This window comes from Triplophysa rosa, linkage group LG10 (genome assembly GCF_024868665.1).
Source record: "Triplophysa rosa linkage group LG10, Trosa_1v2, whole genome shotgun sequence".
In the NCBI taxonomy this organism is placed as follows: domain Eukaryota; kingdom Metazoa; phylum Chordata; class Actinopteri; order Cypriniformes; family Nemacheilidae; genus Triplophysa; species Triplophysa rosa.
Genome location: NC_079899.1, coordinates 1,920,845 through 1,946,147, shown reverse-complemented (window position 1 = coordinate 1,946,147; position 25,303 = coordinate 1,920,845). Strand labels below are relative to the sequence as shown.

Sequence of the window (25,303 nt, the reverse complement as noted above, 5' to 3'; positions counted from 1 at the left end):
CGGCTGTGAAAAAAGGACAGTGACGAGCTCTGCATTTTGCCCAAAGTTAAAAAGTTAAAAATGATCAAAGACAGGGCAAATTAACTCGTGAAATATCATTATGATACATAGTGCATCAAAATACAAAATGCAGTGTCATCAGTTTGTTTAAAAGAATACAGAACGTTATGTGCGGTTTTATGCAGGACCGTGCACAGACATTTTGAGGGGCAGTGACTGAAACGAAAAAAGGGCGCTAAGGGCACAGGAGAAGACGGCACACACTGTAAGTAGAAAGACATTTCTAAGAGCGTCACACTGTAGCACTCAGTAAATAGAATGTAAATCTATATTTTATGTTGTACTATATTAAGGTGCAACTCTTTTAAAACATTTACAGTAACCAATACAACATTTTCACAATAACGGTGATTTGTGAAATAAATAAAAAAATTCAACATTACTTGCTGGTGCAAAAGTGATATTTACATTTATGCATTTGGCAGACGCTTTTATCCAACGTGACTTACATTGCATTATACTATACATTTGTTTCTGTCTATGTGCATCCCTTGGATTGAACCCATGACCTTGGTGTTGCTAGTGCCATGCTCTAACCACTCAGCCACAGGAAATATTGATGCATTAACAAATGATTCAATGGTTTTCACATGTTCTCCTGCTATCAGGGCTCCTATTAATATGGTCTTAATAAAATGTTATTTACAGTATATGATATATGTTATAGATTACTGGTTTAAACTAAGAAAGATAATGGGGAATGTACTGCACTGCAGTTACAGTATGACAAACTGTCAGCTTTGTGAAGACATTTTCTACAAAGGCACGGTCTACAAAGTGTGCCAATAACTGCAAATTTGGTGTTATTTATATCAGATCGATACAACAATTTGATTTGACAAGAATTCTCATTTTCTTATGAGAACATGGATAAGTTGTTAGCAGTTAGATTTAGATTTAGATTCAATTTATTGTCATTGCACATGTACAAGTACAAGGCAACGAAATGTGACCTCTGCATTTAACCCATCCAGAGAATAGTGAACACACGCACACCAGGAGCAGTGGGCAGCTATCACTGCAGCGCCCGGGGCGCAAGTAGGGGTCAGGTGCCTTGCTCAAGGGCACCTCAGTTGTTACCCGCCGGCCCCTTCTGGTCATGAGTCCAACTCTCTAACCATTAGACCACGACTGCCCCTACAAAATGTGACCTCTGCATTTAACCCATCCAGAGAGTAGTGAACACACGTACACCCGGAGCAGTGGGCAGCTATCACTGCAGCGCCCGGGGAGCAAGTAGGGGTAAGGTGCCTTGCTCAAGGGCACCTCAGTTGTTACCCGCCGGCCCTGGGAATCGAACCAGCAACCTTTCTGGTCATGAGTCCGACTCTCTAACCATTAGGCCACAACTGCACCCTATAAGTTAGCACCAATAATAGAAAACAAGGAGCAAAACATTATTAATTCTGCGTATCAAGCACTGTCTGTAATGTGGATAATGTCCTTACAGTGATGGGATGAACTTCAGAAACTGTTGTCTTTACTCCAGCGCGCGGACAGAGACTGTCTGATACTGGGGAGCGAGCGGGAAAAACACGGAGCGGATAAGCAGAATCAGAGGATGTTTAGCGGAGTGTTGACAGACGTGTTTTAGCGGGGATCTTTAATGGATGCCTGCCCGGAGGTGGGGGTGGGGTTGAGAGGGGCACCTCAGAGGATGAGGGCAGAGGGGCAGTGGCTCTAGCCTCCGGGCCACCCCCCTGTGCACGGCCCTGGTTTTACGCACTATTTACACGTGGTATGGAGCAGGTGTACATTTCTTTGGTACCAACTAACATGTTGAAAATACGAACATTTTCATGAATCCGAAAATTTATGTTAGAATGACTTTACGAACGATTTACACAAAAATTCATTTCATGAATGAGATCCAATGTGTGTGTATCCGAGTGCGATTGTTCTGACGCCCCTCGCAGCTTTGGTTTGTCTGTCTCAGCTTGATTAGCCCTACATCTCTGAGACGTCTGCTGTCAGATGTCATGTAGACCTCTAGAAGACGTCTGTAAGATGTGTATGATTTAGAATGGATGTACAACAGCTCTTTCTAAGATGTTTATCAGATGTTTTTACACAGCAGATGTTTTCCAGATCTCCAGATCTTTAGCAGACATCTCACAGATGTACCTGTGCTATCTGGGTTACCAACGCTATCGTCTCTTACGTGTGTTTTATTGAAGTAAATACATTGTAATCGGTTAAAGCGCGGCACCCTGGGACACACCTGAGTTCACGTGACAGCTTTTACATTAGAGATGTTTCATGTAAACCGTGCTCCGTTCCGAACTATACTGCAAGCGTGAAAGGCTCTGCTCACCCAAAGAGCAGCCTAGGGGACCCTGATCACCTTAATCCGCCCCTGCCGGCATATATACCACATATGGCTTACTTTTTCTAAGTCATACAATTTGTTGAGGTGAATTGTGTTTAAACTCTGTTTAAGTATAAAAAAAGTGTTAAAGAGCATGCAGTGTTATTTAGCCTTCTGGATAAGATTTTATGCATTATTATACTTTAATGTAGCCTATCTTTAAACATACTGTATACTTTAAAGCTCCAAGTACTCCACAGTATGTCTCCCTCATCTGACACACTTGATCAAACTCATCAGTTAAATAGCAGAGACTAAAAGACCTAAATTGGATGTGTCAGATGAGGGAAACCTACTAAATATGCAGTACTAGGGGTCTTCCAGGACTGGTTTGGGAACCATTTGTCTATAGACTTTTGCAGCCAAGCATACAAATAACTGAGTGTGTGACAGAGAAGATCATTCTTTTGTGTAATTTTGTTTTAATAAATGCTTGCTTTTATTATTTGAGTCACTTTTCAAAAGGTGCTAGAAGTTGCCAAATACATTTTTAAAAATAGCTAAATTTTGATGCCTTTTTGAAAATAAAGTTGCCAAGGCAGTCAGAAAAGTTGCTACATCTAGCAACAAAATAGCTAAGTTGGCAACACTGTTCTGAACTGATTTTCTTCCGTTTTATCGTGCAGCTGCTGCGATGAAACCTATTTTCTGAAACCATGGTTTCAGACACATGACCTTTTTGGCGTGGGCACCATCTTGAGGACCTCTCCGTATGAGCTAGGTCAATGATATCCATGTGTTATCACAGTCTAGTCTACTATGTAATATTTGAATAATTTAATGTGTTGTTAACTGTACTGTAATAGTTGAATATCTGGATTCCTGAAGGCAGTGTTGCATAGTACACAACGCAATAGCGGAGTTTCTGTGCTGTGCTTGTTTGTGTTGTGTTTCCAGAGGTATGCATTAACCATGTCATGTATTTGCGCTTGTTCCTCCTCCTACACTGAATGTAAAGCCTACTGTACAGTCTCAGAAAAATCCAGTTCAGAGAGTCCAGTTCAGATGCTTGCGTGCTTTCACACCTGACTCATTTAGTACGGTTGAATCGCACTAGAGTTGTTTTTTCGTCTTGGTGCGGTTCGTTTGGGCAGGTGTGAATGCAGCAATCGCACTCGAGCGGAGTGTTTCCCCTACCATTACCTTAGGGGGGGAGCCCCGCCCCTCCAACGGCACCTCCCGCCGCCCTTGAAGGTCAAGTTAATTTAATTGTTTATGTTGCGTTAGATCACAAGAGAAGTCATTTAAGGTTACCTTTCCTATATAACATGTCTATACCTTGTTCTCGTACTAAAACTAAATAGCATTATGGCATTTATCTTATTTACATGGCGGCATGTCATTTCTGTTTCTACGTGGACGCGTCTTTACAATTCTCCTCTGCTCTCTGTATCGAGTTCCGACCCGAAGCGCGCGAGCGCGCACACACACACACAGACACGTGCGCGCACATACACGGGTAAGCACACTTTCACCAGCGGACAGAGAGCACGTGTGGGAAAATATGTCGCGTCAACCACCTGAAAAGCACATAAAAATTGCGTTTTTAAACGCTCCCAGGGTGGTGAAAACACGCATGCCCTGCCCCTGACAAGCAACAGTCCAGTTACCACCGGATGACAGGTTTTCACCCAGATTATCCTTCCTTCCATCCGGACCGCACGACATAATGAACCATTTAAAAAATCTTTCTGTGGTTTAAATTGAGCAGCGCGTCTACATAACTGAGATGTACACATCACGCGCACTCAGGGACATTTATGTTGATTATATTTTGCCGCTATATCTGTCACGAAATGCAGAAGAACCCAAGTGCAGGCAACGGCGATGAAGGGGTTAACAGATATATTTATTACAAATAACAAGACAAAAGAAAAACCCACGAGGGGGTGTCAAACCAAGAACGAACTAAAATACAAAACTAGAACAAAAACTTCCCACGAGGGGGCCAAAAAACAGCAGGACGAAATAACAAAACTAAACACGACCAAACGTCAAAGTAAAATACAAGGAAGTTAAATAATAATCCAAAAGACAAGCAAGACAAGGCAGGACAAGATGAGAGACTCACAGAGTTGCAGTCTTGGGAGACGTAGCGCTAACACACCAAACACATACACAACACACGAGCACATGACAAAGAAACATGAGGGTAAATATAGGAACACAAACGAGGGATAACGACATGGGGCAGGTGTGGGTAATCAAACACTTAGGGAAGGATAACGAGGAAACGAGATGGCGGGAACAGAGACGAGACACTGGAAAAACACATGAGAGGCATAAACATCTCATGGTCTTCCCACATAAAACCCAAGAACTCTGCCCCGATCCCACCACACGACTAGAATTTCATAAACAAGACGGTGGGACCGTGACAGAGCCCCCCCCTTAATGAACACCTCCAGGTGTTCACCAAGGGGTGACTAACAAGACCTGACAGACTGGACCAAAGACAAAAACCAGACAAACATGGTGAACAAGACAAGGGGCAGACATGACAACAAGACCACAGGACTGGGGTGGGACAACAAAAACAACAAACATGGGAGGGGGGTGGGGCAAAACAAGGGCCCATAGGGGGCAGTCCATGGGGGTGGGGAATAGTCCCAGTCCCCGGCTGCGCTCGAGGGCGCTGAGTCCTGGGGGACTTAGGAGGAGTCCTGGGGGGAACAGCTGAACCTTGGCCGGCTGGACGGGGACATGGCTTCTGAAGGCCGGCTGGACATGGCTTGACGCCGGCTGGAAGGCCGGCTGGACATGGCTTGACGCCGGCTGGAAGGCCGGCTGGACATGGCTTGACGCCGGCTGGAAGGCCGGCTGGACATGGCTTGACGCCGGCTGGAAGGCCGGCTGGACATGGCTTGACGCCGGCTGGAAGGCCGGCTGGACATGGCTTGACGCCGGCTGGAAGGCCGGCTGGACATGGCTTGACGCCGGCTGGAAGGCCGGCTGGACATGGCTTGACGCCGGCTGGAAGGCCGGCTGGACATGGCTTGACGCCGGCTGGAAGGCCGGCTGGACATGGGCTTGACGCCGGCTGGAAGGCCGGCTGGATGGCTGAGCCGGCTGGATCAGCCGGCTGGTCACCGGACTGGACGCCGGCTGGATCACCGGACTGGACGCCGGCTGGATCACCGGACTGGACGCCGGCTGGACCACCGGACTGGACGCCGGCTGGATCACCGGACTGGACGCCGGCTGGATCACCGGACTGGACGCCGGCTGGATCACCGGACTGGACGCCGGCTGGATCACCGGACTGGACGCCGGCTGCACCGGACTGGACGCCGGCTGCACCGGACTGGACGCCGGCTGCACCGGACTGGACGCCGGCTGCACCGGACTGGACTCCGGCTGCACCGGCCGGGAAGGAGACCACGCTGCTCGCCGTTGCCTCTTCTTCTTACTCCTAGCCACCCGGCTGGTGGTCGGGTGATGGAAGGAGGTAAACGGCACGGCTGGCTCCGGCTGGGACTCCTCAGAGGTGGTTCCCCAAGACTCCCTCCTTCCTCGCCTACCTCGTAGGCTGACTGGTGGGGAGGCTGCAGGGGTTGAGGAGAGCGGTGTGGCGTTCCCCAAGGTGAGGGTGCCCACAACATAGTCCTCCGGGATGGACAACAGACCGGAACGAGAGGAGTCCTGACGGCAGCTGGGAGAGGAGCCTTGGACCAGCTCCTCTCGCAGCTGCAGCCGCTCCACCAACTGGGGAAACGGCTGATAAACAAACTCCTCCCGCTCCGGAAAAGGTGGAGGGTTGTCCATCCCGGCCACCAGATAGGCACAAACCAGCACCTCGGGGACGGAGGCCCTCCTGGCCTCAACCTCACGAGCGTAGTCCCGCAGTGGACGATGGCGCTGAGCCGGGAACGGGCCACCTCCAGCGTGCGACTGGGAGGCTATTGACTCCCACCACACCGGGTTGGAGGTGCATGACCACCTGGGAGCTGTGACATCCATCGCTGCCTACTGGGTTCAGTATGGCTCGTGTATTCTGTCACGAAATGCAGAAGAACCCAAGTGCAGGCAACGGCGATGAAGGGGTTAACAGATATATTTATTACAAATAACAAGACAAAAGAAAAACCCACGAGGGGGTGTCAAACCAAGAACGAACTAAAATACAAAACTAGAACAAAAACTTCCCACGAGGGGGCCAAAAAACAGCAGGACGAAATAACAAAACTAAACACGACCAAACGTCAAAGTAAAATACAAGGAAGTTAAATAATAATCCAAAAGACAAGCAAGACAAGGCAGGACAAGATGAGAGACTCACAGAGTTGCAGTCTAGGGAGACGTAGCGCTAACACACCAAACACATACACAACACACGAGCACAAGACAAAGAAACATGAGGGTAAATATAGGAACACAAACGAGGGATAACGACATGGGGCAGGTGTGGGTAATCAAACACTTAGGGAAGGATAACGAGGAAACGAGATGGCGGGAACAGAGACGAGACACTGGAAAAACACATGAGAGGCATAAACATCTCATGGTCTTCCCACATAAAACCCAAGAACTCTGCCCCGATCCCACCACACGACTAGAATTTCATAAACAAGACGGTGGGACCGTGACAATATCCTCTTAATATCTTTATTTAGCGCCAAACGCGCTTCATTTGAACCCTTTCCGCTCCGCGAGCACTGCTTCTCCCTCCAAAGACACCAAGAGCAGGTAAATAAATGGACACTTTTTCTGTAACGCTTAAGTAAACAAAAATGTTTTTAGCTGTCAGTCAGTTTACTGTATAGGTTTGTGACAGATTATAAAACATAACGTCTTGTATCACAGCAAAGTCCCTGGTGTAAAAATGTACACCCTGGTGTATATATGAGTCCGTACCACAGGTGTACAAATGCACACTGAAACAGAGTCTTTCTGCTGTGAAATGTTCATTTATTCATGCAGTTAATGAATCAATTGAGTTCACTTTAGAAGTGATGATTGATCTTTAGTGATGACACCTGCTGTTCATGAAGTGTTTAGATACTGTTGGACTTTAAAGGCAGTCCTGCATGCTCAAAAATTTGAAAGAGACTTTTCTCCAAGTTATATAGAAGTTTTATTATCAGATGTAAAAAGGTAACAAAGCTTTGGGTTGTCAGACGATCTCCTCTCTCCACCACAAGCCAACAACCCAAATTATTCAAAAACACCCATATTTATTAAGTATGTGACGTCGCTCGCATCTTCTGACTCCTCCTCTGCCTTTTAAGGAGTGCTGCTCCGTTTCCACCAATCACCGTGAAGTCCTTTTTCTTAGTTCCTGCAAAATAACATCTCAAAACGTATATCCTGTGGTCAGTCGCCAGTCCTGAGGAATGTTCTCAAGAGACAGTTTCTTTTGGGGAGCGGTCTCCTAGAGACCGTTCTTGTGGCCGGACAACATACCAACATTCTTAACATTCTTTTAGTAAAAAGAAAACACTCAATCATCTAATGCTTTTAATTATGTAGCGTTGTTTCTTAATCCTATGATTCATTAAAACACATCACAACTCATGATTATACTTAAAACATATGCAGTGGATTGATTCATAACATTTCTTTTATGTGAAAAACACTCTTTGTGTGTGTGTGTGTGTGTGTTGATCTAGATAATTTATGGTTCCAACCCCCAACCCATCCTGTCTCACTTCGTCTGCCACAGTAACTATTTTACTGAGTAAAATAGCAAGCACATAACAAAAGAACACAGTTTAATGATTTAATGAAAGAAAACACTTATTGATTATATTGATAATTAAATCATACTTTTATCTGAAAAATATTCCTACAATACACAGCTGATGTAAATCAAACACAACAAATCTATGTGTAGAACTAATGTGGTCTCTTGATATCACGAAATATCAAGATGCTTAAACAACTTTAAACAGTGTTGCCATAGTCACTTATTAAAAGAAGTTTGAGTGTAAAAGATGTTGATGTAGAGTTAGAGTTTTAGCTGCAGTTTGAGTAAGTTTGAAATGTTTTAGATGTGACATCACCATTAGGGTGAGGAGGATTCTCTTTAGTGGGGTACTTGAACATTTTTTACATTTCTTATCCTGTTTCTTTTGCTTTTGCAGAATGAGTTAAACAGACACACTGCCTGTGGTTTGAAATGTTTGTTGTATGTCGAAAATGATGATGATATAATGAAATTTTCGTCTGTTTTAGTCAAGCTCGAGATGTTTGTCAATAGCGGTGTGTAAGATAAACAGATACTGCCTTTTGTTGGACTTTTGAGGCAGTCCTGCATGTTCAAAAATTTGCACAGAGACATTCTCCAAAATCGATTAGACGTTTATTATCAGATGTAAAAAGGAGTAACAAAGCTTTGGGTTGTCAGTAAATCTCCACTCTCTCACAAAAGCCAACAACCCAGATTATTCAAAAACACACATATTTATTCAGTATTTGACGTCGTTCTCATCTTCTGACTCCTCCTTTGTCTCTAGGGAGTATTGCTCCTTAGCAACCAATCACCGTGAACCACGTTTATTCTGACTCCATCTCCTTTTCACCAGTTTCTGTAAAACAACATCTTTTGCAACACATCTTTTGCACCCTGCGGTCAGTTGCTAGTTTCAGGAAGTGTCCCCTAGAGACAGTTTCATGTGGCAAGACAACATGTCAACATACTTTCAGAAAAAAACTCAATCCTCTAATGCTTTAATTATGCAGCGTTGTTTCTTAATCCTATGATTCAATAAAACACATCAAAACTCATGATTATACTTAAAACATATGCAGTGGATTAATTCATAACATTCTTTCTCTGTGTGACTCTTTGGGTGTGTGTGCTGACTTAGTTAGACTTGTCAAAACAAGCTGTTCTGTTTCTGCACATACACACAGAGCTTGTTCCTCTTTTGTGGTTTCACTCTGAGTAAAATAGCAAGCACATGATAAAAGCACACAGCTTAATGATTTAATGAAAGAAAACACTTATTGATTATATTGGTAATTAAATCATACTTCTAACTGAATAATATTTCCACAATTCCCTCTCTTGACCTCGTAAGAGGTCACACATCATCATCTCCTTCATCTTCTGCTAGATCACTTGATAACAAAGGCATACTGTATGGGGGTGGAGATTCTTTCTTTTCAATAGCTGTAACAATTAACCTATTGCACAGTGATCTAATACAGGGAATACAACAACATCCACAGGTAATCAATATAGCTAAGAAAACTCCTATTTGGTATAGTCAATTTCTATTACTTCACCCTTTGGGTTTTTCACTGGTAATGGTTTTGATGAGGTTGTTGTTTCATTTACTGGTTTTTCCTTCAGGGTAATTTTTACCAGACCTAATGGATCTTTTCCAGTCACATCCACTCCCACCAGTACATAAAATTGTCCCTCCGTGGTAGTCCAACACTGGTTTGGTACACCACTTGCTTTTGTTCTGTATACATCTTGTTTTAAGTCTACTATAGATAGGGTTATAGGATTTTGTGTGTGACTAAAATCTCTTTGTATCCTAAAGTGCCCTGCCACTTTCAATTCACCGTTCGTGGTCTTCTTTTCTGTGGTTCCATAAAAATCTGGATTAGTGGCTTGCCATACATGAGCCCAAGTGGGGCACCATCTTTGATTACCCGGCCATCCTAGCCCACACAGGTAAACATCATATCCTCGCCATGAACTATTCATCCCTTTGCATTGGATAACACTACACAAATCAAATGTATATGATGTGCTACTCCCTTTCGTGTATTCTATCTCTATTCCTCCATATCTCTTTAAGCACTCGTCCTGTGATGTTGTTGACCTTCTATGTCTAGTTTGTGGTGTGGTGCTATTACCTTCCTGACTTTTTTGTATTCCAAAAATTATCCCTACAATGGTTCCTGCAATTATCCCTAACACACACAACAACTTCCTATTTTCCCACAACTTCATCTTGTTGCTGTTGTATTCACCTTCTCTAGTACTGTCTTGTTATTAATAAAATTATTATATTTTAAATGTTTTTTTTTTATAATCAACACTTCCCACAACCTTAATACCTTAAAACTTGTAAGAAAACACTCTTAAAAAAAAAAAACATTAAACACATTGAAAAACAATGCTTGAAAAACATTCAAAATCACACAATAATGAAAACTTGATTATAAGGAATAAATGGTTATTTGTATGTCCACGTCCGTGAACACTTCACTCAGAATCTTTTGCACTTTCTTGAAGTCTAGTTTATCTAGACCACACCCCAGCCGGGGTACTGAGACTCTTTTTACTCTATTAGCCACACACCAACCTCTCATGTGTTTTAGGCTTTCTGTGAAACAGTCATATGTTGGTAAATCAGTACATTGTTCTTTAGTTATTAGGTGAAAAATAATTCTGCCATCTTCTTCTTTAGTTACTGCACATTCACCTGGTTGTTTGTTTTGATCAATTACTTTCCCTGTACCATATCGCCGTTTGAACTGTTTAGCTATACCTGCTCCGTAGGCACAGTCAGCACTTACACAATGGGCCAATGGTTCTGTGTGTGGGCTTGTGAAAATATCGCCTATTTTGTGTATAATTTGGAGCTGTTGGTGTTGTCCAGTGGCAATTTCAGTGTCTGTTTTACCGTCACTCTCTGTATCCTCCCTCTCTTGGACCTGAGTCCTCAGGTCCAAACCAGTGTCAGCAAGAGACCTAGAAGGGGGGTCACAAGCTACACAGGATGTTAAATGGAACCAAGTATCTCCCTTTCCTTGTAGTTGCACACAGTGTGAGGTGCGAGCTGTTACTCGATGGGGTTGTGACCACCGTAGTTCACTCCACTTTCTGCGGAAAGTCCTGATCCTTACCCAGTCAGCTGTGACTGGGGTGAGTGGTTCAGCTGGAACAGGGGTTACCTGATGGGAAAAGGTTTGAATCAGAGCGGTTAGTTTATCAAAATACACAGTATGTGACAATGGCTGCACGCTGTCCTCTCTTAACGCCGTGGTTGGGCCTGGAAATTGACGACCTGTAAGCAATTCAAAAGGTGTAAAGCCAGAGATCCTGTTAACAGAAGAACGAATAGACATGAGAGCAATGGGTAGGGCTGACAGCCAGTTTAATTTAGTCTGTGCACAGATTTTAGCCAATTTTAGTTTAATCGTCAGGTTAAGGCGTTCAACCTTACCTTTGCTGGCCGCATGGTAAACCGTACCATACGCATGTGTTAGGCCTAGAGCCTGTTCAACCACTTTGAGATGTTCATTTTTAAAATGGCTACCGTTATCTGATCTGATACGAAGTGGAAACCCATAGTGTGGTATGTATTGATTGATTAAGCACTTTATCACAGCCGTACTGTCCTCTCGGCCGACGGGATATGCTTCCGGCCAACCAGTGAAATAATCAACAATCACCAAAACATAGCGTTTGCCATGCACCCGTGCAATCATATCTGTGAAGTCAATCACAATTTCTTCCCCCGGACCAGATGTTAATGGAAAAGAACCTTTTTGAGGCTTGATACTGGGTTTTACATTATGTTCCTGACAGATACAACAACTTGTCACATGACCTGACACCATGGATTGCAAAAATGGATGCCACCAATATTCGAGAGCTCTCATCATTTGTTTGTCACTGACATGGCTTACCCCATGGGCTTGAGTCAAGATTGAACCGGTCAGAGAGACAGGCAATGCCGGACGTCCGTCTGGCGCTTGCCATAGACCATCACTAGCACAGATGCCTCCATGCTGTGACCAGACTGATTGTTCTTCAGGGGCAGATTTCTGTTGTTCTTTGACCAAATATTCTCGAGTGAAACGAGGCAAAAGATCACTACAGGCTCTATCTGATCTTACCACCTGCTGAGTTGCAACATAGCCAGCTTCAGTTTTGGCAGCTAGATCAGCTGCATTGTTTCCATCAGTGATAGGGGAATCATTTTTGGAATGTCCTGGACATTTAATAACTGCTACCTCTTTGGGTATCATCAGAGCCTCTAAAAGGTCCCTGGCTTCACATGCATGTGTAATTGGTCGACCTGTTGATGTGGTGAACCCACATCTCTGCCATATGGGCAATTCCACGTGGACAGCTGTTACAACATATGCTGAATCGGAATATATGTTCACACGGGTCTCACCAGCGTAGACAGGGCTCTTGTTCACTGCTATCATTCTGCTCTTGTGCTGACTGTTTTCCTTCCTAATTCCCTGCATCCTGTCACTAAATTAGCTTCCGCCTTGTTCCACACACTGCATAGGCTGCCTTCAGAGCTCCCATCCTCTGCTCTGAAACAACAACCATCTGTGAACAATGTCATAACTGGTGGTGGGGTTGTCAATGGCACCGCAGACAGATCTTCTCTTACTTTGGATGCTCTCTCGGTGATGGGTGCACAATCGTGTGGCTGTCCATCTCCCATCAGATCAGCCATATTAATGCCCTCATGTGTGTATGTGAGATTGGGGCTGGTCAAAATCTTAGCTATTCTTCTCTGTCTCAGTGGTGAAAACGTGAATGATGCTGAATTTACGAATGACATGATGGAGTGTGTGGTGAGTATTGTCAATGGGTGGCCCATTACAATGTGTGATGTTTTGTGCACAACTTTAGCTAAACCCGCTGCAAATCGAGAACAAATTGGTTGTCTTTGCTCTACACAGTCTAACAACACACTCGCATACATCAACACTTTTCTCCTGCCTTGGTCTTTCTGAAACAGGACACCATGTGCGCTGGAGCCAGATTCTGAGGCATCCAGGAAGAAAGGTAACTCATAGTTGGCACAGTTCAGGTGTACAGCATGAGCTAGCTGTGTCTTTAGGTCAATGAACGTCCGTTCAGCCTCTTGTGTCCACTGAAGTTCTGCTTTCAGATTTTTCATGCCATGCTCTTTAATCAACTGCCTGAGTGGTGTAGTCAGTGAAACATACATAGGGATATAGTGCCTACTGAATCCTGTGAGGCCTAAAAATGACAACATGTCTTTCACTGTGGTTGGCTTAGGATGGCTGAGTATACCCTGTCTTTGTGTCCCTGTCAAAGTTGATCCCTGTGCCGTGATCAGTCGACCTAAAAATGTAACACAAGGTCTGCACACCTGCAGTTTGTCCTTGCTTACCTTGAAACCAGACCTGTGCAACTGAAGCAACACAACTCTGGTAGCCTCCAAGCACGCCTTTTCAGTTGTGGCTGCCAAGAGTAGGTCGTCAACATACATGATCATGACACAGTTCTCAGGTAAGCTACAGTCCTGTAGCTGTTGTTTTAAAACATGATTAAAAATTCCTGGTGACAAAATAAACCCTTGTGGTAGTCTGTTGTAAGAATACTGGCATCCCCTGTATGTAAAAGCCAAACATGCTTTGCAATCCTCTGCGATTGGAATACAGAAGAAAGCATTAGCCAAATCAATACACGTGAACCATTGGTGCATTGGGGTCAATATAGACAGTGCAATATATGGGTTTGGTACAGTCATGGTGGGTGTCACCACAACAGAGTTAATGTTGCGTAAATCATGCACCAACCTGTACTTGTTGGTGCCTGGTTTAGGCACTGGAAAAATTGGTGTGTTCCAATTGGACCTATAAGGGGTTATCACTCCCTTTTCAATCAGTCCGGAAACAGTGGTGGCTACACCTTCTTCTGCTTCTGGTTTGTTGCGGTACTGAGGGACCCAAATGGCTTTGTTGGTGTTTAACTTAAAGCTAACTGGTGGTATGTTGCAAAATCCTACATCAGTTGGTCCCTGGGACCATAAATTATCTGGCAATGTGTCAATCATATTTTCTGCTCCGTCAGCGTCTGTTCTTTCCCTACCGTGGCATCTGGAGATCTGTTTGTGTGTCAACACCCCTGTGTCTTCTGTTTGGTCTTGCACCCAATATGCTTTTTGTGTATCTGAATATAGGATACCCCACATCTCTGTGGGCTTCCAATCATTAGCTGCTAACAGTCTCTTAGTCATGTTGCCTAGCTCCCTAGCCTCATGGTTTGGATGCAATGCTAAGGAGATATGTGGTGCTGTTGTATCTGACATTTCATACCATTTCATCTGCTCTTCTGTCAATAGAACTGGTGCCACTACTCCTTCTTTTCCTACCATAAGACCAGATCCCCTTAACACCCATTTGCTGTCCTCTATTTCCTGGAACAGATCTTGGTATTGTGTGGTGTCATTCCTGTCATAAAATAACGTGCAATGTAATGGGTCGATGGGTGGTAGAAATATGTCAATGTTTGTGATCCACTGACGATGTTCGTTATACCTTGACACAACACTGTTGGGGGCTACACTCAAATCTAGCTCCACCCAATATATGTCAGCATCTTCTAGCTCACCACATGATGTTAACATCCACTGACTGTCTGTGGTGTGACCTGAAAGAGAACAATTTGTTTCTGATCCATCTGGAAATTTCACTATCACTCCCTCAGCTGAACATAGAATACTAGCTCCTAATTTAATTAATAAATCTCTGCCTAGGAGGGGGATGGGAGCATTGCAAGAGTACAGGAACGAGTGCGATAATGTCTGATTGGCGACTTTCACTCTCAACAATTTGGTCATAGGCCATTTTTCCACCCCACCAGAGAACCCCATTACTCCCACTGTGCGATTTGTCAGATCACTATTATCAATTGTGCCCTTAGTTACAGTAGAGTATGTGGCCCCAGTGTCCACCAGAGCCTGTAGTGGTCGATCACTCACCACTATCTCCATGAGAGGTTCGGCCATTCCTCTCACGGTGGTTCTCTGTGGGCCCCTTCAACATTCCTCCGCCCCACCCTCCGGGCCCCATGTTGGGTGCATAGGCGCCTGTAGGTTGGAGGGTGACGGGAAGTGTTGCCCCGGGTTGTTTGGGGTCTGTGGTCCCCTGCCCTGACCACCGGCGCCACCTCTTCGGGGACCCCATCCCCCCGCAGGTGGACCGTTGTATTGGCCTTGAGTCTGTGACTCGTTTTGTGGACAATTTCTTGCCCAATGTCCATTTTCGCCGCACACGAAACACTGCGTCCTACTCTGCCCCCCTCTCCCTCGTCCTCCCTGTCTGCCTCTATTACTTTTCCATGGGGTGCCCTGCCTATGATTAGTTCCCTGGCCCCATGGTGGGGTCATGTGCTGTTGTACTTGTGGTGGTCCCCCAAAGGGTGAACCACTGTATTGGGGCCCTTCATATGGATCTCTGGGGTGGTCATGTTGTGGCATTTGTTTAGCTTTTTTAAGTGCGCCTTCTCCCTTGGCCTTTTCTAATTGTAGTTTTAACAGTTGTGTCTTAACTCTTTCAAGTTCCTCTTCTTCCTTCGTGGCCCTTTCGACTGCTCTGTCTGTGTGGTGTACTAGATGTCTTTCCCATACCTCGTTACTCGCCACTGGGATATCTGGGTTATTCTCCATTGCTTGTTTTACTCCATTTGGAGCTCCTGTCATTACTGCTGTTCTAAATATGTCTCGTGTCACGGGGTTATTTAAACTGTTTTCCTCCACCATTTGTTCCCACTCAGCGGCACAACAGAAATAATAAGCTGCTCCAGTCTCGCCTGGTTTAATGCGGAATTTTATATTCTGGTACACTGTTGGTGGCACGGGGTACAACCGTCGGAGTGTTCTACCTATGTTGGTACTGACCCTAGCAAATGGTGTTTCATTCGCAGCCATAGTGGTTTGAGCATCGAGCTCCAAATTTTGCATTTGTGAGGCTGTCAGTATTTGGCCCAACAGGCATCTCAAATCATCCAAGGCCAAATCAGTGCCGTGACTAAGTGCTGTTAGTTTACTCAGCCATCTGCTGCCTCCTGATGTAATGGGTGGCAGTTTACTTACTATTGCTGTCATATCACTATGTGACCAGGGCTGGTACTGAAGATTCCCGCCTGGCCTGTGCATCAATGGTGCCTGTATCTGAGGTGCCATTATTTGATTACCTGGACCATATAAAACAAGCTCCCTTTCCCATGGACCCGATTTGCTTCTCAATCTGTTTACTATTGGCCCATCGACAGTCATGTCCCCTGTAATCTGCACTTTTATTGGATCTGGTGTTGTTTGGGTCCTTAACTGCGTTCTAGGAGTTGATGCTTTCCTTGGCTTTTCTAGCATAATATCATTCTCGCTATCCTCATTATCACCTTCATTGTCACTTTCATTGTCACTCTTCTCAGACCTTTCCTGCTTATGCATTGTTTCCTCTACCCGGTCCATAACTTGTCGAGCTTTACTTAATGTATCTTCCACACCCTTGTCCACTGCAGTTTTTAATTCATCAAATTCCTTGCGTATCCTGTCTATTTCACCAGTCATTTCTCCTACTTCAACATCCATTTCTCCTCCATTAATTGTCATCACTACCTGCTGTTTGGGCGGCTCATATGGTGGGGGATGGTTCAAAATTGGGTATAATGAAGTTGGGTTGGGCTTTTCTGGGGGCGGAGCAGAGGGGGTAGTCTGAGTGCTTCCTGCATTCTCTTCCTTTCTCTCTCTGGCCTTTGAGCTGTCTACTTCCCCTTTTCTCTCAGCTCCCTGTGTCTTCTGCGAGCTGAGTGCAGTGGTTGTCAATGCCACTCTAGTCCACATTCTTAGTCGTTTCCTAAGGTTATTTTCTTCACTGCCATGTTTCCCTGCATTATACCACTTTACTTTATCTTTTTCTTCTACATGTCTACGCAACTTACAGTGTGCTTTCTTCTCCATTTCTCTAATTTTCGGTGCTAACGGAGTCATCACCTTTTCTGCACTTTCTCATCCACATTCATCACATAATGTTACCCAACACTTATCAATTTCTTTCTGTCTTTGCTTTCTATCTCTTGGTTCTGTCTGTGCTAATAACATATCTGTAACATTTTGCCACTGCACCAACACTGGCGGACACCCGTATTCATCACACTCCTTCTGAAATTCGGCCATTTTACTCACAATTCCTATTCACAGTTTGCAAAAATTATACAGTATCTATTTTCCACACAGTTAAGTCACTTTTCACATTAATTTTCACATCAACAATTGCATTCGCTTTAAAAACATTCAAACATATAACAGACAATTTTGGAATATTCCTTTATGAGTTCGCCGACTCAAAGGGATTTATTTCACCCTGGCCTTTTTCGTCCCAGACGCGATTACCACAACGCAATTTATGAGTTCCAAACTCAAATATTTTATTACCCTGGCCTTTTTCGTCCCAGACGCGATTACCACAACGCAATTTATGAGTTCCAAACTCAAATATTTTATTACCCTGGCCTTTTTCGTCCCAGACGCGATTACCACAACGCACAAAATATTGAGACCCAGTCTCTAAATTCTTAACTTCTTATACTATTTCTTTTTAAATCTGATTTCTCAAACTTCCTTTATAGTTTTTTTTTTTACTTTTACTTATTCGGAATGTTCATCAAATTCAACACAACAATTTAGGTATGTTCAATAGCAGAACTTTGATTAAACAGGCTTCTGCTTACCTTTTTTTTTTATCTTTCACGGTCGCGACCTGTGTGTTGAACCTGAATCCGTTCCGTTTTTCCCAAAGAAAATGGCAAACGAAATGCCCTCGTCTCTCGTCAAATCACGTCACGGGTCACCAATTGTTGGACTTTTGAGGCAGTCCTGCATGTTCAAAAATTTGCACAGAGACGTTCTCCAAAATCGATTAGAAGTTTATTATCAGATGTAAAAAGGAGTAACAAAGCTTTGGGTTGTCAGTAAATCTCCACTCTCTCACAAAAGCCAACAACCCAGATTATTCAAAAACACACATATTTATTCAGTATTTGACGTCGTTCTCATCTTCTGACTCCTCCTTTGTCTCTAGGGAGTATTGCTCCTTAGCAACCAATCACCGTGAACCACGTTTATTCTGACTCCATCTCCTTTTCACCAGTTTCTGTAAAACAACATCTTTTGCAACACATCTTTTGCACCCTGCGGTCAGTTGCTAGTTTCAGGAAGTGTCCCCTAGAGACAGTTTCATGTGGCAAGACAACATGTCAACATACTTTCAGAAAAAAACTCAATCCTCTAATGCTTTAATTATGCAGCGTTGTTTCTTAATCCTATGATTCAATAAAACACATCAAAACTCATGATTATACTTAAAACATATGCAGTGGATTAATTCATAACATTCTTTCTCTGTGTGACTCTTTGGGTGTGTGTGCTGACTTAGTTAGACTTGTCAAAACAAGCTGTTCTGTTTCTGCACATACACACAAAGCTTGTTCCTCTTTTGTGGTTTCACTCTACACGTACACACAGAGCTTGTTCCTCTTTTGTGGTTTCACTCTGAGTAAAATAGCAAGCACATGATAAAAGCACACAGCTTAATGATTTAATGAAAGAAAACACTTATTGATTATATTGGTAATTAAATCATACTTCTAACTGAATAATATTTCCACACTTTGTCAACAATTGTAAATAAGATGTTTTAAACTGTTACACACAGACATCAAAACTCAGCATACAAATCTCAATAACGGTTACAATCAATAAAACGTAAATGCTGCAGTGCATGCTGGTTAATAGAATAGCATCAAACTTAACAATGACTCCCAGCATGCATTTGGTTATTTTTACCACCACTGTTGAGTTTTGTAGGATGAGTGTTGAAGTCTTGGCATGTGTGAGAAATGTTTTATGAACCTCTGATCAAATCTTTATAATTGCATTTTACCACTCTTGCTGCACTTTATTATATCAAACAACACTATTTTTAATTTGTCTCGTATCTAGTTGTTTATTCATATTAGTTCATTGATCAATGTTAACAAATACAACTGTTAATATTTTAAATTGATTAAAATATTGATTAAATATTTAAATATTATTAAATCCGTTGAAATGAACCATTACGATGAATAAATGCTGTAGAAGTACCATTATTAGTTCATGTTAGCTAACTAATGTTTAGAAATGGAACCTAGTTGTAAAGCGTTATCATTAATGTTGGCCTGTCACAAAATAAATCATAAAGCATTATTAAGGCTATTGTTATCATTCACATACGCTACCTGTAAATTTTAAAGTTCTTTAAACGGGTCGGGATGTCTGTTGGTGAAATGCTTTGCCAAGCTGATCATTCGTCTGCACTTTGCCGCATTTAACTCGGCTATAATGCCCCTTTGCGCATCTGCTTCACTGACAAGTCGTGAACAGACAGAAAAGGCACTTATGTTTGCCGCCATGACTTTCATTTCGTCGTCAAAAGTTGTAGGCGTCCACTGACTGAAGAGAGCGCTGAGAGCATATGAGCGCGCACATACGGCTGCCGCAAATGGACGCATTTCAGGATGTGTTTTCTCTGAAACGCGCGCGTCATTAAAGTACCGGTACCAAATAAATGAGAAATTGGTATCGTTTTAACAGAAGGGTATTGCGGTACTTTTCTAGTACCGGTGTATCGTGCAACACTAGTCTGTGTGCGCTTCGGGTCGGAACTCGATACAGAGAGCAGAGGAGAATTGTAAAGGCACGACCACGTAGAATAGTTACATGTAGCGATATTTTTGCACAGCCCTATCTCTTAAGTGGAAAAGTGCAGCCCGGTTCCCAGTTGGGCTCCGGCACCAGCCCCGGTGGAAAAGCGGTATCAGTGTGGTGTGAAAAGAATGCTACAATGTATCATTTTTTTGCCATTGGTCCGGATCAAATGAACCGGACTGAAGGTGAGAAAGCGTCCTTAAAGTCACCATGAAATCAAACAGGAAAATTCAAAGTGTTTTACACAGTGTTACAGTCAGTGATTATTATAAATGATTTCATTTATCCATGAACACCACTATTTTTCAAAATTCATTTGCACTTGTAATCTTTAATCAAAAACATTAAGCTTCTCTCCCCCTCTCACCAACAACTCTTCACCACATGACGTCAGCAACAACAAAAAGAGCTAGGACTATACTGACTGTCCAATGGCCTGGCATTTTTAGCCCTCCCCTCCAGGCCCAATTTACAACAAACCAATCAAAACGGGAAAGGCAAAATAAAGCCCCGCCCTACACTTTTTCAAATTTCAGAAGCCGTTTCACTCGGATATACTTCGCGATACGGAAAAGAAGTCAATCGCAACTTCCGTTACATGGTGACTTTAAATCCTATTGGAATAATGCCCAAAACACACTACAAAAAATAATTTTGTAATGGTATTAATGGAAAAAGCTAATGGTTCATAATAGTATTTTAATGGAAACCATTAGAATTTCTGTAATGGTTTTTATTGGATTTCTATTGTTTTTCTCAGCACAGATAAAACGGGTTTGGTCACGTGATCATAAATCGTTTCATAGAATGACCAAAAACACCATAAAACAAAGTAAATGATGTTAATAATCTAGTGTAATAACAAACACCCTTTCATCATGTATTTATTTCAGATGTGATTCTCGTGATAATCCTCGAGCTCGTCTGGATATTCAACATCTCATCGGTTTTAAATAAGCGTTAAGATCGATTAACACGACATCAAGTGAAATAAAAACATTTTACAACAAAAAACAACAGATATAAAGACATTATATCAGAAGCTGAAGTGAATTTTATCGTTTAGTTCTTACCGTGTATTTTGTGTTTGTTTGACGACAGTCTGAGACTATGAAATGGCGAGTTGTTATGGATGTTTTTGCTTTCGATTTTGAACTGATTTTCTTCTTGTTTGATGGCCGTTCACTCCTCAGGACTATTACCGCCACCTACTGTATAGTTTACTTCCATGGGTGATGGATCCGTATGTGGGTTTCTCTCACCCCCACTTCATCCTACTGTTATACCAGTCAGTTCTGTAGAGTATACAGACAATCTGTCTTAATTAAATCTTAAATTTATTTTTCTCTTAAATCTAGGAATGTACACTCCTGTAGGTCTACCTACTTTTTGTTCGATTGGATCTTTAGATCCGTCTGTATAAATCTTTATAAAATAATAAAAACTTCCTCTCATAAAAGCATTGTTTTCATACAGTGCTTTATCCTTCTTCTGCTTTATCCCGGGCCTCCAACAATCTCATTTCAACATCCGGTTCAGGAATATTCCACTGATACACCTTTTAATGGCATATTAGGGCAAATTGCTTCATTCTCTAAAACACATTGTTCATATTTCCATAAACTATTAAAATAGTTCCAAAACTATTTCCTCCATTCTTTTTATATTCTCAACACTCGTTTAAAATTGAGCGTGTACGATTATTCTCATCACTACCCTGTAAATTAACCCAAAACATCACAGGAAGCTTCTCTCTTCTTAAATCTGATGTCATCTCTCCCATTTCAACCCTGATGGCATGTAAAGGAGTTGATCTTATTGCTCCACAGCAGATATTTGTTTTCAATTGTCTTAAAGCGGCCCTAACACACACGGTTTCTGCCAATCTCATATTAATCTTGAGTACCTATACAGTAGTATTGCATACTTCGTATCTTCGAAGAGTATTTAGTTTGATCACATTTTTAAAAGATAGATACAGCTGTACGATTATTTCCGAAAGCATATGGCGCGAGCGGGGGGGAGGGGTAGGCTGAACTAAAGCACATTGCCAACAAAACACAGACATCAGTTTCACTCACCGCATGCGGTTCATGTCCGGCATCTTAGCGCTGGGACGGCTCCATGTATCAGTTTCAAACCATCTCCAAATCCAGCGGTATATCCACCGTTTGTATAACATTCATCACCCAAATGCAGTGAACAAACAAACACCTGAACTTCACGTAAGAGAAGAGTTTGTGTGTTGGTTGTGAAAGCTTGTAACTTCTACTTGTAATATTAAGACTTATAAAAGTGTTTGTGTTTGAATTATGCACTCTCTCTCTCTCTCTCTCTCTCTCTCTCTCTCTCTCTCTCTCTCTCTCTCTCTCTCTCTCTCTCTCTCTCCTGCACACAAGTGAAAGTGACGTCTGCTCCTTCTCCTGCTCTCCTTGCTGCCGCGTGCTTTTCCGGGAGAATTGTCCAATAAGGGACTAAGAAAAATTGATCACAGTCAAATGACTCTACATCTCAAAAAGACAGAAAATAACATTAACACAGAGCCCAGTGAGCTGAACAATATCAGAAAACCACACAGATGGACTGAAAACAGCGCAGAAGAATATCAGAAAGCACTTAACAGTCAAAAAATACAAATGCTGTTAGATAACTTTCTAAATAACACCTATGATCACACTAAAGAAGGTGTCAATATTGCCCTAAAATATATACATTTCATATTTGAAAAATCAGCAAAACAATCTAAATTAAAAACAAAAACGGGGAAAAATCTGATATTCAAAAATGACAAAAACTGGTTCAATCATGACTGTCAAACCTTTCGCAAAAGACTGAGAACACTGTCAAACCAGCAACACAGACATCCAAATAATGCAGAGATTCGACTTCTTTACTGTGAAACATGAAAACAATACAAACATACACTCAGAACCAAAAAAGCCCTATACACCCAAAAACAACTGACAATAATCCAGAAGTCAGTCAATACAAATCAATTCTGGGATAATTGGAAAAATATGAAAAAACTGATCATGAAGAATTGGCAATTAAAAATGGAGAAATATGAGAAAGTAATTTCCAAACATTGTTTAATAAAGTACAGACAGACACAAACCGTGAGCAAAATCAAACAATCAAACAATTATAAAAACTAGAATTAGCAATCAAAGATAATCAAAACCCATTAGACTTCCCAATAACTGAAAAAGAACTTGAAAGCAAAATCAAAAACCTTAAAGCAAAAAAGCATCTGGACCTGATGGGATTTTAAACGAAATGATAAAACATACAAACAGTCAATTCCATCGGGCCATTTTAAATTGATTTAATGTGATTATGAGTGTAGGTCACTTCCCTGACATGTGGAATCAAGGCTTGATAACACCAATCTTTACAAACGGAGATACATTTGAGCCGAACAACTATAGAGGCATCTGTGTGAGTAGTAACCTGGGAAAACTATTCTGTAGTTTAATAAACGCTCGACTTTAGACTTCATCACCACCTGAGCAGAAGTCAGAGAGGATTTTTACCAAATCACCGCACAACTGATCATATTTACACGTTTCATACTCTAATTTAAAAACACGTTAACCAAGATAAAGGTCAAATATATGCATGCTTTATAGACTTAAAAAAGCTTTTGACTCAATTTGGCACCAAGGACTGTTTTACAAGCTTATTGAACGTGGCATAGGTGGTAAAACCTGTGACCTTCTTAAATCAATGTACACCGAGAGTAAATGCGGCATAAAAATCAGCACAAAACGTTCTAGATATCTTTCTCAGGAGCGTGGAGTCAGACAGGGATGTGGTTTAAGTCCAACTTTGTTTCATATTTACATCAATGACCTGGCAACCATCCTAGAGCGATCTGAAGCCCCCGGACTCACTGTCTTCTGTGTGCAGATGATCTGCTTCTGTTGACAGCTTACGACAGATCCTGGACCTGCTAGAACAATACTGTCAGACCTCAGTAAAACTCCAATGATCACCTTTCAGAGAAGATCCAGATCCCAACTATCACAACACACATTTACATTAGACACAAACCCCATAACACACACATCACACTACATGACCTGGGTTTAAAATACTTGAATCCTGCAGTAAATGAACTGAGAGATAAAGCACGCAGGGCCTTCAGCCATCAAACGTCAATGTCCTGTAGAAATCCCTGTTAGAATTTGGCTGAAAATATTAGAATCAGTGATTGAAGCGATCGCTCTATATGGCAGTGAAGTGTGGGCTCCGCTGACAAATCCAAATCAAGATTTTACTAAATGGGAAAAACATCCAATTGAGAGCCTGCATACAGAAGTGTGTAAAGATCTCTCACAAGTGCAGCGGCACACAGCAAACAACTCATGCAGCGCAGAATGAGGCAAATATCCACCGATCAGAAAGAGAGAAAAAACCCTGACTCATATCATTCTAAAGCCCTGACACACCACCAGGTGAGCAAAGAAATGAATCCTCTCTGTCAGCTGGTCCAGAGCTTCAGTCCTGATGTTTCAGTCCTAACATCTACTGATGCTCTCAACCACAACAATACTGACAAAATCACACTCAACACAATCACAACACAAATGAAACAAAACTATATCACTCACTGGGAAACCCAAACAAACAACAGGACACAGGACCAGAGACTGTGTCCACACTGTCATCTCAACACAACTCCACTTCCTAACAGAATGCACAAAATACACGGACATACCGACAATGTTTGATGGAAAAATCAAGTCCCCCCAAAAATCATACACCAGACGTCTGAAAGTGTGTCAGACGACGAGAAAGTGGCGCGTCTGTTAGGAGAACACAAGGACTGCTGTGTGTTAGCTGTCTGTCACAACACAAGAGAAAACAACCAATCTGCCCTGACCTGATGTGTCCAATATATCTTCATAACATTATATTATTATAGCCCTTTATTCTGCTACTTACATCTATATTTTGATTTTGTAAATCTTGTCTAAACTATACTCCATTTCTCATATATTTACATACAGTACAGTATATTGCTGTTTAAACTATACTCTTTTTAAAATAGGTAAGCATGAATCGGGAAAGTGTGACAAATGTGGAGAATTAGAAACAGTGAGGCATATACTTAATGAGTGTTCTGCATATGAAAGGGAGAGATTCCAATTAATACAAGAATTAGGATGGTTGGGAGTGGATAATATTTCTTTAAAAGTATTGTTAGGAAACGGGTCAAGGCAATCAAGAGTACATGAAATATTATTTAAATGCCTTAAAAACACAGGAACAATAGATAGAATATAGGAATTAAAATACCTTTTATTTATTTATTTTTTAATTTCTTCGTTCCAAATCGAAGTACTCCACTCCAGATCAGTAGGTGGCGGTAATGCACATTTTCGAGGGTTTGCCAAACCGCCATAAACACCAGAAGAAGAAGAAGCTCCCTGTTGCTAATTTG

General features: G+C 42.3%; 2 protein-coding genes across 2 annotated transcripts; both read right to left on the bottom strand.

The window, feature by feature from the left end:
- Positions 1-8,638: 8,638 nt before the first annotated feature.
- On the bottom strand, positions 8,639-24,527 carry LOC130560289 (uncharacterized). Its single transcript, XM_057343977.1, has 4 exons — positions 24,471-24,527; positions 23,751-23,852; positions 20,931-21,065; positions 8,639-11,284 (listed from the first exon to the last, which is right to left on the bottom strand). The coding sequence occupies exons 1-4, from the start codon at positions 24,525-24,527 to the stop codon at positions 10,547-10,549; spliced, it is 1,032 nt and encodes a 343-aa protein (XP_057199960.1). The 3' UTR covers positions 8,639-10,546.
- On the bottom strand, positions 12,658-20,924 carry LOC130560073 (uncharacterized). Its single transcript, XM_057343559.1, has one exon. The coding sequence runs from the start codon at positions 17,098-17,100 to the stop codon at positions 15,148-15,150; it is 1,953 nt and encodes a 650-aa protein (XP_057199542.1). The 5' UTR covers positions 17,101-20,924; the 3' UTR covers positions 12,658-15,147.
- Positions 24,528-25,303: the final 776 nt, after the last annotated feature.